Below are 14,210 nucleotides of genomic sequence, written 5' to 3'. Positions count from 1 at the left end.
GAGGACACTGATTTGCTGTGGCGACCCCTTGAAGGGAAAAGCCGAAAGGAAAACAATAATAATAATAATAATAATAATAATAATAATAATAATAATAATAATGCATTCCATTTGTCAGCGCCTTTCAAAACTCACAAGGACAATTCTATAATGACACAATTAACCAACCACATACTTTATCGTCCACGTACGGTGTACATTCTATTATAAGACGGAGTCGAAAAAGTGACATTAAAAACATGTTAAGTGTCATGTGGTTCCTGGTGTTGAATCATCTGTCGCCCAGCAGGTTGAATGCAGTTGGCCACCCCTCAGCTCCTTTTGCCCATGAGACCAACAAAGGTCTTAATCCTGTGTCCTGCCATTTCAAGACAATATATGTATGTACATGTTTATAAACAGGTAACCTTTTATTACACACTTTAATCAGGTGTTTACTGTACTTACGTTTGCGAGGTGCCAGACTTCCTGAGGCTTCAGAGAAATGTGTACACAAAATCATGTTTCGAAAATTGTATTGTTTTTATATAAATATAAATAAATATAATAAAAATATAAATGTTTTAGACTTACCAGACTTTTTGTCGTAAAATCGCTGAGTTGGTCGTGGTTTTCCAGCCATTCTTGTCAAGATATCTCTAATAAAGGCTGACTTCTCACATGTAATCTATTTAAAAAACAATAACAACAACAAAACAAACATGTGCAAGGTGCAAATTTGATTTTACCATTTGAAATGTGAGGAAAATATGTATACTTCTGACCTGACTTGTGCACTTGTCTCCATCCAGACAGAAAATGTTAGTCAGCAATAAAAACATGACGACTAGTTTGATCATCTCCATTGTAATCCACTTTATGGTGTAGTTTAGAGGGCTCGTTTCCTTGCGCAGTTGCCAATGAGTAGTGACCACAGCTATGCTGATGCTGAATATGATGAGTATAATTATAAAGATGCATCATGGGAAAGTGTTTACCCCACGCATAATTACACACACCTCCCTCAATTTTCACTGCACCTTACTTCATTAAATCAGCAATTTCAGAGTCACTCAAGAGACGTTTATCAGTCGTGACAGCAGCTCAAGTCACTCACATCCAATTTATCTTCATCCAGGACAGCCTATATGATACTGTAGTGGCCAAGACCGATATATATACCTGTACATTTCATTTATGGGTGCCTTTCAGGGCTCTCAAGGTCACTTTACAGTCACGGGATGTGTTTTTCTGTGCAGCCACACGCGCCAGCGTTCACTCAACCCAGATAGAAAGCTAGCCAGCCCGCTAGTGTATAGCTAATAAATAGCTAGCTAGCTAGCTAGATAGCTAGCCATCTAGATGGCTCTATAGCTAATAGCAAGCTAGCTAGATAGTTAGTTAGCTAATACACTGATAGCCAGATAGATAGCTAGCCTTCAACCAAATCAGTTTTCGAACAGGTTTCTGGAACAGATTATGGTCAAAAACTAGGTTTGACTGTAGTACAGAAGAACTCGAGGAAGATGACAGATGTAAATCATTACTGCGCCTCTCAGGGATTTTAGACATCCAATAACCACACCCCTAATTTAAAAAGAGGAGGGCATATGCTGTGCCGATTACGCACACACGCACGTGTGTAATGTTGCTTGTTCTGTAGCCACAAAGGGACATATGTCTTCTTGTGCCGGTCCCAAGCCCGGATAAATACAGAGGGTTGTGTCAGGAAGGGCCAAGCGAACCAGCGACCTCTGCACTGTGAAGCCGGTGTGCTAAGCACTCGACTACCGGGCCGCCCCAATTATTATTGGATATTGGATATGCCTTTATTCGTCTCACAGTGGAGAAATTTACATTTCACAGCAGCAAAGTGATGAAAGGAATGAAAGTAGAAAAACAAAATACATGAGCTGCTTAATAATTATTATTATTATTACAGTATTAGTATTAAACATGTATTACTGTGCAGGCTTTTTGACCCACTGCGACCGCCGTCTTCTCCGTACTCTGCTCCCAACAGATGATTAGTAACACCCGCATAAACAGAAAATCGAGAACAGGGTTAAAGAAGAAATTTAAATTAAAAAAAATGCGCTAACTTTGTTGTTGGAGCCGACGTGATCTAAATTCGCACGGAATGGGAAGAATGTTCAGTACCATATCTCCCGTGCTGTATTTTCTGCTTGTTGTTAGCGTGCACGTGACTTTCGCAACAAATGTGAAACCAAGGAGGCGGCATCAATTGACCGACGATGAGCCGAGCCGAGCGGGCTTAGAACCCCGTGACAATTGGGTAGAGGAGAGACGTTCTGGACATTTGGAACCGGGAGAACCCGCTGCCGCCTTCACGGTGCCGACTCTGAGTGGGGAGTTTGTCTACCAGCCGGGACAAGCGGGTTCAGCCGGGGTCTCGGTGGTCATCCACGCTTTTACCAATAAGTCGGCTTTCGTTGAGTGTTTGTGGAGTTCCTCGACGTCCTTGGCCAGCCTCGTCGAAGGGCTACCGAGGAGCGCTCAGGTGCTCTTCCTCTCCCTGGACGACTCCGCGGCGACGGACGCGCTATGGATGCGGGAAAGGCTGCACTCCGTCACCAAAAAGCTCAAGTGACTCACTCATTTCTCTGCTTCACAAATAATAAAGTAAAACAGGGCAGTGAATGGAAACACGGTTGGTCCGCGAATAGCAAAATCCGCGTGTACAGTAATACCTCGTTTTTGTCAGTCAATGGGGACCAAGACGACCCACGATAGACGAAAATACGCGAAGTAGTTACATAATAATAACCCACGTGATAAGACGGGGTTCTGTAAACCATTGGATATTGTGCTGTCATTGTCTGAGAACCAATCAATCTACAGCCATGTACAAAACCTCTGAGTCATTCGCCATTTTTTTACTCCAAATGTTTTTTTCCGTGAAAAAAAAAATCTGCGATGCATTGAAACCGCGAAAAGTGAACCGCAAAGTAGCGAGGGATGACTGTAGTTGACACCGATGAAATGCGTGTTGGGGGAAATTAAACATGAAATTTGTAATACAATAAATGGTAAATAAAATAAAAATAATCCATGTGAAATTAAACAAAATAAATAATCTAAATATATTTGCGTGTCTTTGTGTGTGTGTTTGTTTTATCAGTCAAGAGGAGGTTTTGTCCAGACTTCATGTGTCTCCAGTACCCGTGTTTGCTGTTGGAAACTGGATCGCCAGCGTCTTGTACTCTTGGGCATGTACGGGTCACAACTGTGGCCTGTCTCAGGCTGTGTTCACTTCACAGGGTGAGTCACGCTAAAAAAAAAAAATTAGAAGAAAAAATATTTTGTGCATACATAAGCCGCACCCGTCTATAAACCGCATGTGCCCAAATTGAGACATGGGATATTTGCCAAGGAAAGACGCTACACGGAATTAGTTTTCAAAGTTTTAATAATATACCTTAACTTTTCTTTCAAAATAGTGCCTGTAATGCAGCAGTAACACAACAGCAATACAGTTGTAACGTAGCCCTCACAGGGCTAGTTAATAAAACATGCCACTGAAAGTCACTGAGACACGGCAGTAACTCAGTAGTACTCACAACAGGTCTGTGTACAAAAACATACCAAATCAATGAGACACGGAAGAAACACGTTAGTGCTCACGAACAAGGCTGGTTACAAAAGCAGCAAGTCACATAGAGCCGTCCTCATCTTCCTCCTGTGCACTGAAACAATGGAAGTCGGATTGGAATTGGGTCCGATATTCCTCGCCACACACGCTCTCATTCTCTCTTTTGTTGTCGCTGTGTTACTTTCTTCCTGAGGTAAAGTCATGCCCGAGCTTGTGCTTTCGTCTCCGTCCCGCAGCAGAGCGGCTCATGGAAAGCCGTTGGTGATGCTTGATTTTTTTTCACACTGCTCCACGCTGTCGGATCCACTGGCAGACTTGTGCAAAAGTTGCTCTTGGCATACGGCCGGTTTTGGTAAACGATTTCTCATCCAAACCTCCCTTTCAACTCGGAGGGCCACTTTAAATGCACGATTCACACACAAAGATGCATTAAACTTGCGTCTTCCTAAGCACATATATTTGCCCTTTCTCACTCTTCCGGGTTGAGTGAACGCTGGCGCGTGTCGCTGCCGCTGCTCACCCGCAGAAAAAAAATATCCTGTGACTGTAAAGTGTCCTGAAAGGCACTGATAAATTCAATGTATTATTATTATTATTATTATTATTATTATCTTTAGTAATTTAGCGCCCCGTGGTGGCAGCTAGAAAAAAAAGTCGTATCTTAAAGTCCGGAAATTACGATAATTTAAAAAATGTACACAATTCCCCCCATTTTCTAGATTCAAGCAAATAACAATGACATTGCATAGTTTTCTTTCTATAATTACCTTCTACCAATACCAAACATTTATTTTCTATGGATAATGTAAATATTGAGAAAAAATGTGTCCTAATCATTTTTTAGAAATAGACTTAAAGGACAACCGACACCACTTTTTTTGTTTCCTAACTGACATCAGAAAAACGTGATGAAACGTCCCAGAAAAACTGGGAATTTTTGTCAACTAGTATCGAATAGTAGTCTTGGTGCAACACACAACGATTTACCATCGCATTATTTATGTGTTTTCCTTCTAATTTTGCCATCAACACGGATCAACACGAAGTTTTCAGACCAAACAATCAGAATCAGAATCAGAATCAGAATACCTTTATTCGTCCCGCAATGGGGAAATTTGCAGTCCACAGCAGCAATTGAAGAGGGATGGGGTTGGGGTGGGAGTGAAAGGATAGAAAACAAGATATTCTAAGCATAACAAAATAAAAATGTCAACTGTATACTGTGCAAATGTAGATGTGCAAAAACCGTTCTATAAACAAGACTGTACATAGTGCAGAATCAAGAGATGCATTTAGATATAAAAAGCACCCAAAATATATTGTGTGTCGCTTTCTCGGTCAGGGGCGTTCCAGACGTGACGTCACGTCTGGCATCGTCATGGACTCGAAAACAAGACTTCCTGAATATTCAGCGCAAGTCTTCAAACGTAAAATATAGCTCTATGCGGTGGAATCTTTGTAAAATACGCTCAGTAGAAGTCATTTGAAGTGATTTTACAAATTACGGACACAACTTGTCCGGAGGCGTCGGTTGTCCTTTAAACTTGCCTGTGCATTGTGTGTGGGTCTTTGTTCAAACTTGTTCATTGTAATTTTCTCTACTAGAAGTATTGGTTCTTGATTTTCAACTAACTTTCACGATTCAATACTCATACTTGAGTGTGTCTGGAAAAAAATCCGTATCGAACATCCAGAGTAAAAACCCATGAAATTAATTCGCCATAACTTGTGCTGCAATCATATGGTGCTCTCCATTCCCGCAGGATGGGATGTGCCTGTTATCGTCAAGCGACTGGACGCAAGATATGACTGGTTAACAGGTAGCTGGAATAAGACGAAGTACGAGCTGAAGGACTCAGGGGACGGCTGTGAACCATGTCCGTCTATAGGGGGCGCCGTTGCTTGGCTGTCAGAGGGAAACTGCTCTTTCTTCACCAAGGTCATTAAAGTCATGATAATAGACATTCTGTTGGCTTGATTGTGAGTCAAGCAAAATAACACAAGAGGAAATGATGTACTCACGCCATACATCGGGTAATTAATTCTTTTTATTTTACTCTCAGAAGAAGTTTATTTGTTCGAACTTATGTCATAAATAATGTCTGTGACCACTCTGAGTTTTCTGTCATAAACTCATTCACTGCCAGACGATGTGAAAAACTGTGTCCACTCCAGTGGCAGGGTTTTTGTCATTTTCAGTCAAATTGCAGGGCCCACACTCTAATAATAATAATAATAATAATAATAATAATAATAATACATTTGATTTCTAAGCGCCTATCAAAACTCTCAAGGTCACTTTACAGTCTTGATATAAACATTCAATGCAGTGTAAGAAACCTTACACTCAGAAAAAAAGAGTTAATTACTAAATTATATGGGTCTGGAGTTATCTGAGCTTGAAATGGGGGTAGCTATACAAAAGGCAAATGCTGCCCCTTCATGGCAGGGAAAACCAATGCCCGAGGTCTGACCAGCGCATTATCGGCACCCCCGCAAGAAAACCCAAAACCCGAAAAAAATTGGGAATGGCGCTCCACGTCATATTTTCAATTCCCGTATAAATTTGGGAATGACAGTGAATGAGTTACGAGAGTGGTAGCTCTGCAAGTGCTCTATAATTATTGATTATAAAATAAGCAAAACTGGTGAACATTTAACTCATTCACTGCCATTCCCAAATTTATTTGGGAATTGAAAAGTGTGATGTGGAGCGCCATTCCTGAATTTTTTTTTTTTTTTTTTCTTGCGTGGGGTGGATGGGTTGCTTTTAAAGCTTCGGTCAGACCTCTGGCAATGTTTTTCCCTCCCACGATGCACTGTAATGGACTCATATTTGCACATCATCTGGCAGTGAATGAGTTAATGTAGAAAAAAAAAAAGAATTTAATGAAAACAGAATGTAGTCTCGTAGATGCTCAATCTTCTTCTCCAGTGTGTCTGTGACGGAAAGTGAGCCTTGTAATCTTGCCACAGGTCCAAAACATGGTCAAGTCCAACGCATCTGGCGTGTTGGTTTACGCCCTGGCAGGAAACGCCATCCAGGACATGAACTGCGTGGACACGGAATGCCTGACAGCACTCGCCCTGCCCGCAGCGATGGTTCACATCCAACCAGCCGTCACCCGCAGTCTCAGGTTTCATCGCCGCATTAAAGCCCTTAAATCCAACACCATGGAGATGACATTTTAATGCCTTGTCGAAAAAGTTTGATATCATCAATAGCGGATGCACATGAAGGTTATTCAGACAGAATAATGCTGATGAAAAACGCTACTAGTAGGTAGTACCTACTAGGTACTATGGAGGTACAACTATTGTTGTTTTTGTCGTTTTGACTTCAAGATCTGCACTGCCCGAGTGGCTGCCTTGAGAGCAGGTCCTGTATTTTATTTTTCTACTTCTTCCTTTCCTCTTACGTTCATCATTTTGCTGCTGTGAAATGTAAATCTCTCCATTGTGAGACTAAAAAAGGCTCATCGAATCCAATACCCAATACAATTATACTAAAACGCCCCAAGTCCAACACCTCTAAAATTGGACAAAAAAGTACCCAAAAGTCAAAAAGCAACAATCATTCCCATTCTATCCTTACATCAGTCGTTTGTTTTTCCAATTTAAAAAAAAATTTTTTTTCTGAAAAAATGATTACTATCTCTTAAGATTTAAAAAGTCATAGTTTGAGTTGAATTAACTCGTTCACTGCCATTCCCGAATTTATTTGGAAATTGAAAAGCATGACGTGGAGCGCTATTCCCGAATTTGTTCGGGTTTTGTTTTTTCTTGTGGGACGGTGGTGGGGGGGATCAAGCTGTGGTCAGACCTCTCGCAATGTTTTTGCGGCATTTGCATTTTATAATTGTATTTTATTTAATGCATACCATTTGTGATTTTATTTTATTTATTATAGTACCTATGCTTGTCTGTGACTGTAAAGTCTCCAAAGTGTCCTTGAGAGCTTTGAAAGGCGCTTAAAATGTAATGTATTATTATTATTATTGTTCAGCCACCCCCATTTCAAGCTCAGATAACTATAGAGCCATATGACCTAACAATTAACTCTTTTTTTTAGGAGAGAGTCTAAAGTTTCTAACCCAGTATTAAATGTTTATGTAGTCATAAAACTCAATATTCTGTGGGTACTGCAATTTGAGTGAAAATGACAAAAACCCTGGCACTGGAGTGGACACATTTTTGCGCATTGTCTGGCAATGAACGAGTTAAGTTTTATTTTTTTAATTTTTTTTTAATCATTGGTAATTTTATGCAGACAAATTACACTTTTTTGGGGTGTCCCGTTTGCTTATGAGGTATGTATTTTTATTTAACTCATTCACTGCCAGATGATGTGCAAAAAATGTGTCTACATGAGTGCCAGGGTTTTTGACATTGTCAATCGAATTCCAGGACCCACAGGATATTGAGTTTTAGGACTACATAAACATTCAATGCAGCATAAGAAACCTCAGACTCTCTTTTTTCATCAGAAAACAAGAGTTAATTCCTAAGTTAAAATGAAATGAGGGCAACTGTCGAAAATACAATGCAATACATACATATTGGTTTATAAAGCGCTTTAACAACAGCTGAAGATGGAACAAAGCGCTAACATGGAAAAAAGGGGAAATGCTGCTCCCTTGTGGAAGGGAAAACATTGCCAGAGGTTTGTCCAGCACTTGAAGGGCACCCAAGCAAGGAAAAACAAAACCCGAACTAATTTGGGAATTGCGCTGTACGTCATATTTTCAATTCCCGAATAAATTTGTGAATGAGTTAAACAAGTCACGAATTCCACATTGCATATTCCAACAAAAATTGTTTATTATTATTATTATCGTCCCAAGTCCCAATAATACAAACATGTTTTTTTTTTTTTGACAGATTAGGTTTGCCAGTAAGCGTTTCCTTCCAAACCACGCAGTCTCCCAATTTCTTCTTCGGCATTGACCAACAGGGGGCGCTAGCCGAATTTGGTTGGTTCCTCTACCCTTCCTTCAGCTTCCTCAACTGGCAAGCACAGTGGTGAGTGAGGGGGGGGGGGGTCACTAAATGGGCCTGATCGCAATCTGAATTGACTCAATCCTGGCATGTTGTGTATGAATTGTTGCCATGTCAAAGAGAGAGAGGCGTGACCAATAGAGATGCCTTGAACTCAAATTTGCTGACTAAACCCGTTACAGGAGCAAGACAACACATTTTGATAAATTAAAATGTTAAATTCCAAAATAATATCAGCAATAGTGTCATATATCAATTTTGTGTGTATGTTTGTATTCAGGTTTGACTTCTCCACAGCTCTGCAGCTGAAACTGGAATCACCCGCAACTGTGGTCTCCGTCTTTGATAAAGTGCAAATGCAAGGGGACAAAGGGGCCGTGGCTGATGTCAATATGCCAGCAGGTGGCGCTCTTTTTCTTTATAAATTGCCCACTGAGGTGTGTTGTTCGTCGAGACATCAATTGAATGAAACACACATACAATTATAAATATTTGTATAATTATTGAATAAAAAAAGATAATAAACGAAATTATAAAAATAAAAAATATATAATTATAAATAAATAAATAAATGGATGGATCATTTGCATATACAGTAAAGTCTCGTTATATCGATATTCAAGGGAGTCCGAAAAAATATCGATATAACCGGGACTATCGATATATCCGACCATGTTTGCATGTAATTTTCTCCGTGCGTGCATAGAAATAGTATCGATATAACCGGGACTATCGATATATCCGATATCGATATAACGAGACTTTACTGTATTTAAGCGAAATACTTGTCAGGGAGTGCTGCTGTGCCGATGACCATTTTTTGTTTGGGAGCCTTTTACTGAGCATCTTCATCTTTATTTAAGTTCATCGAGTTGCTTGTTCTGTAGCCACAAGGGGACATAAGCCAGTGTCTTCTTGTGCCGGTCCCAAGCCCGAATAAATACAGAGGGCTGTGTCAGGAAGGGCATCTGACGTAAAAGCTTGGCCAAAACAAACATACGAATCAAACCTCTGAAGATGGAGGACACTGATTTGCTGTGGCGACCCCTTAAAGGGAAAAGCCCAAAGGAAAAGAAGAAGATAGGTAGGTAAATAAATAAATAGACAAATAGAGGAATGAATGGATGAATGAAACACTCACCAGGTGATACTGGTGGGCCCCAATTCACAAGTTACAAGCTTACTCTCGAGAACAAATGAAAGTCGAAAGTTGAACTGTACGGTACGGTTGTTTGTGTGTGCGCAGACGTGTCGACGTTTGACACGCTGATGTTGGATGCGTCGTTCTCGTGTCCCGGCAGCAGAGATGCGTCGTGTCCTCAGTGGGATCATACGGTGCAACTGTTCGTGTGTTGCGATCGCCTCGGACCGTATTGTCAGGTCGAGCTGGGACGCTGGATCACCGCTTTCCGAAGGTGGGGTTGCTAGACACCCCCCCCCCAAAAAAAAAAAAAACAACACTTTTTTTATCTATCTATCTATCTATCTATCTATCTATCTATCTATCTATCTATCTATCTATCTGTCTGTCTGTCTGTCTGTCTGTCTGTCTGTCTGTCTGTCCGTCCGTCTGTGTGGCTATCTAGTTATCTAGCTACCTCTCTATCTATTTAGCTAGCTATACAGCTAGCTATCTCTGTCTATTTATTTAATCTGGCATTTGATTGAAAATCATGTAATTTTGTCTTGAAAAAAATCGACCATCCCTCATAGTGTGATGAATTGTGTAATTTGCAGAAGAATCGGCCGCTGGGAGACAGACGTGTCTCCGCTTCTTCCGGTGCTGGACGCCGGCGTTTGTCGCTTTACCATCAAAACGGCTCCGTGGGCCATGCCTTGGATGGTTTCCCTCAACCTGAGGTTTAGCGTCGCTAACCTGACAAGTAGGACTGCATGTGGTTCAAGACAACTTGCAATTTCGTAGTGAATGACGGGAACACGATTCTTGGGGTTGAAACTCCAATCGATCTGTCAGGAGAAAAGCTGCGGCCTTTCCGAATGATGTCATTGTACAACGGCGGGACTTTTGACAAGACTTACAACCAGCGCTACCCGCCAATCAAGTTTCCTGTGCCCGCCTCCGCCAAAAAGGTATGATGCGTCATCGACAAAATGGCGGACAGTTCTGACAGCGTGCGGCCCCGCAGATGGAGCTCTACGCTGTCATCACAGGGCACGGCAGCGACGAAAATGGATGCGGAGAGTTCTGCGTCACTTCGCATCACTTCCTGGTCAACGGCGTTCACAACAACACGCGATCCTTCGACACCGCAGGTGTGTTGTGCGATTGATGCATTCTCATGTCATTTTACTCGGTGTTAAGAAAATAAAAGCAAAACATCTGAAATATAATGAAGTCAAATGTTATTAGGGTAATTATGTGAAGGAAAAAATAATCTAAATAGAAGGTGCCATTTCATAATAGTAGTCTGTGTGTATTTGAGCAGGCTCAGCACTGGGCTGCACTGAGCGCGTGAAGGAAGGCGCCGTGCCCAATGAACACGGCACGTGGCTTTATGGCCGCGGCGGCTGGTGTGACGGGCTGCAGGTGGACCCCTGGAGGCTCGACGTCACCGCACAGGTACAAATCCCTTTTCAAATACAATGGATGTCCCTCGCTAGGCACTGACAGATTCATTTACAGTGGTAGCTCTACTTATTAAATTAGTTGGTTCTGGAAGAAATTTCTTCATCAGGAAATTGTGTAAATCGAGACACGTTTTCCATGTAAATGCCCTAATCCGTTCCAAGCTGCCCCAAAATTCAGATGTGAATGTTTTTTAAAACATAAAAATGTATCTAAATATGTAACAATTACAATGTAATTGTTGCAAAATGAATGACAATTGTGCACAAAACATAAGTAACTCATTCACTTCCAGACGATGTGCAAATATGTGACCACTCCAATGCCAGGGGTTTTGTCATTTTCACTCAAATTCCAGGACCCACAGAATATTGAGGGTTAGGACTACATAAACTGCTTGAAAGATTGTACAAAATACAATACATACATATTTATTTATATAGCGCTTTAACAACAGTTGAAGCTGTAACAAAGCGCTAACATGGACAAAAGACAAATGTTGCCCCCTTCCTGGAAGGGAAAAATATTGCCAGAGGTCTGATCAGCGCTTTATCTGCACTCCCACAGGAAAACACAAAATCCAAACAAATTCGGAAATGGCGCTCCGCACCATGCTTTTAGATTCCCGAATAAGTTAACTTAAAAATATAGATTTTAAATTTTATGACAGAGATGTGGATGACTTCAAAATCAATATCATAGCTTTTTTTTTTTTTTAAATTAAACAAGGAATTTCTGTCATAAATACTTGAATTGTTTTATTTTTAATGCCTCTTCCACCCATGGCAATATATTTTCTTTTTTGGTATTTATGTACAAGAAACTATTTATTTGCCATCGTACCCACAGTGACTTCTTGTATACATTTTACGGTAGGGTCTCTTTTTGTCACGGTTTGCAAGGTGGTGATGGCGGTTGTGGATCCCAAAAAGCAGGCAGGAGGGAGCAGGAGGTTGTGTTCGACAAATTGTATTCAAATAAAGTCAGCAGGAACAAAATGTAAAATATCAAAATCATCTGAACAGGAAAAAATACAAAGTATCAAAAGAAAAACAAGAGTAAAAGTCCGCCAAACGACCAGCAGCTGCAAGGCTGCAGGCGGGGCCGACAGCGCCGCCCGTTGGTCGCCAACCAGATCATGACACTTTTCAATTAAAATGTGATTGCGGGTGTGCGTGCGTGCTCTTTGCAGTTGGATGTTAGCGGTCAGGCGTCCAACACAATTCAGTATTTCGGTCTGTTCAACGGGAAGGATCCGGATCCAACTCAGCAGCCAGGTTACATCGTCATGTCATCATTCCTCGTCTTTTACAAATGAAGACCAAAAATTTGCTCTGTCAAAATTAAAATAATTCATTCATCTCATGGCCGTAGTGGCTGTAATATGTCGTTATTGTTGTGTTTAATTAAAAAAAAAAGTTCATAATTAACCTATGTGTGCACATTGTATATATCTATGATGAATTTAATTTTACAATTTTCAATTAAAAAGTACAGTAAAGTCTCGTTATATGGATATTCTCGGGAGTCGGAAAAAATATCGATATAACCGCACTATCGGTATATCCGATACTGCGGCTTGTAAATTTTCTCTTTGCGTTCATAGAAATAGTATCGTAATAAGCAGTACTATCGATATAACCGATATCGATATAACGAGACTTTACTGTAATTGCAATCTTATGCATAGCCATATTTTTTTAGGTTTTGTGTTTGTTCACAATTCAATTTGATATAGTGGCAAAATTTAATACTAGATGAAAATAAATTAATTAAAATGTCAAGTTCCCTTTTTGGTCAACTCATGATTTAACTGCAATTTGGAATCTGTTGCACACCCTATAAATTAGTACTGTAAATAAAAAAGAGCAAGAAGAGTGATTCAAAAATATGTTTTATTTATGTCAATACATTGAAAGAAATGTTTAAAAAAAATAGCAATTGAGAAAAAAGTTAGTTCTTTTAAAGTGTTCAAGTACATAAGGTAAGTAACATCACTGTTATATTTTTTAATCCTCCTTTGTCACCATTCAAACGTCATATGTAATCATTTTTGAAAATGGGAGCACCTTTACCAAGAACATGATTTAGATGTTGATGATCGTAAGGACCTATACATTATATGTAGTTGAGGTTACACTCGCACGCAGGTTTGTTTGCATCTTCTCTCGTTGTCAAACTGGTTGCCGTTGCCATGGCAACCCCCAAACCAGAACTGCGCACAGGCATTGGCCTCAGAGTCATAGTACCAGCGCACCACGTAGTCTCGACACGGACCCGGATCCAACGGGGTGTGGCAGAGCTCTAATGGTGTGAAAAGAAACCAGAAAAAAGCTGTTTTAATCATAGTAAAACTGTTTCAATATACAGTGATACCTCAGTTTACGAACCCCTTGGCTTACAAACTTTACATTTATGAAAATTTTACCTTGGCATACGAATGTTTTTCGGGATACACACGGAGCTGCCTCAATGAGTAATGTGTCGTTCGCGAACGGGCCCGTTCTTCTACCAACAAAATGGCAGCCGACTGTTTTTGTCCTCTATTCCCTGCCCCCAGTCTTCGGTTAAAGCCACGTGAATTGTCAAGAACGCAGCAGTGAGGGGGGTGCTTTAAACATTAAAGAGACAGGCAGACGACAGTGAGAGAGTTTCAACTTTGATAGTTCAAAGACAGAGTGGAGACTGCAAGGTTTAAATATCCCATCAATCAGGCTCCACAAACAACCCACAGAAGCCATCTGTACACTTGATGCAAAAAGCTATCAACCCAGCTAAACAGAACACAATTGATGAGGAACTAGATATAATTATCACAGAGAAAGCAACGACAAAGGATCATTCCTCAAGATGGTCAAAGAAGAAGGTTACGTTCCTCATCAAGTGTTTAATGCTGAGAAAACCGGGCACTCCATTCCATCAAGCCATCAACGACCATCACAAGGGTAAATAAAACGACTTTATTATACTGTACAGTTTATTTCTTTAATTATGATACCATAGCACATTTATTATACATAAAATAAGGTATAT

At 40.5% G+C, this 14,210-nt stretch overlaps 2 protein-coding genes and 1 long non-coding RNA gene across 6 annotated transcripts in view; 1 reads left to right on the top strand and 2 right to left on the bottom strand.

The window, feature by feature from the left end:
• Positions 1-23: 23 nt before the first annotated feature.
• LOC148896304 (uncharacterized) lies at positions 24-1,664 on the bottom strand. Its single transcript, XR_016115398.1, has 4 exons — positions 765-1,664; positions 574-667; positions 448-474; positions 24-358 (listed from the first exon to the last, which is right to left on the bottom strand). It is a non-coding gene; the product is annotated as an uncharacterized LOC148896304 (long non-coding RNA).
• A 302-nt stretch (positions 1,665-1,966) lies between these two features.
• Positions 1,967-14,210, top strand: part of ngly2 (N-glycanase 2) — a 15,378-nt gene continuing 3,134 nt past the window's right edge. Inside the window, exons 1-13 of one of the 4 annotated variants that reach the window (XM_088999357.1) lie at positions 1,968-2,586; positions 3,122-3,261; positions 5,356-5,412; positions 5,482-5,531; positions 6,569-6,729; positions 8,474-8,614; positions 8,871-8,992; positions 9,837-10,005; positions 10,328-10,473; positions 10,566-10,681; positions 10,738-10,864; positions 11,038-11,171; positions 12,370-12,932. In XM_088999357.1, the coding sequence (XP_088855483.1) occupies positions 2,120-2,586; positions 3,122-3,261; positions 5,356-5,412; positions 5,482-5,531; positions 6,569-6,729; positions 8,474-8,614; positions 8,871-8,992; positions 9,837-10,005; positions 10,328-10,473; positions 10,566-10,681; positions 10,738-10,864; positions 11,038-11,171; positions 12,370-12,495 (1,956 nt within the window). In that variant the 5' untranslated portion in view covers positions 1,968-2,119 and the 3' untranslated portion in view covers positions 12,496-12,932. The other 3 variants (XM_088999358.1, XM_088999356.1, XM_088999359.1) reach the window with 3 other exon arrangements.
• Positions 13,077-14,210, bottom strand: part of col28a1b (collagen, type XXVIII, alpha 1b) — an 18,796-nt gene continuing 17,662 nt past the window's right edge. The window contains 1 exon segment of the mRNA XM_088999363.1: positions 13,077-13,481. Within this exon segment, the coding sequence (XP_088855489.1) occupies positions 13,312-13,481 (170 nt within the window). The 3' untranslated portion in view covers positions 13,077-13,311.

Source organism: Hippocampus bargibanti, linkage group LG06 (assembly GCF_051943395.1).
Source record: "Hippocampus bargibanti isolate YZ-2025 linkage group LG06, ASM5194339v1, whole genome shotgun sequence".
Taxonomy (NCBI): Eukaryota; Metazoa; Chordata; class Actinopteri; order Syngnathiformes; family Syngnathidae; genus Hippocampus; species Hippocampus bargibanti.
The sequence above is the reverse complement of the archived record's forward strand: the minus strand, read 5'-3'. Positions and strand labels throughout refer to the sequence as shown.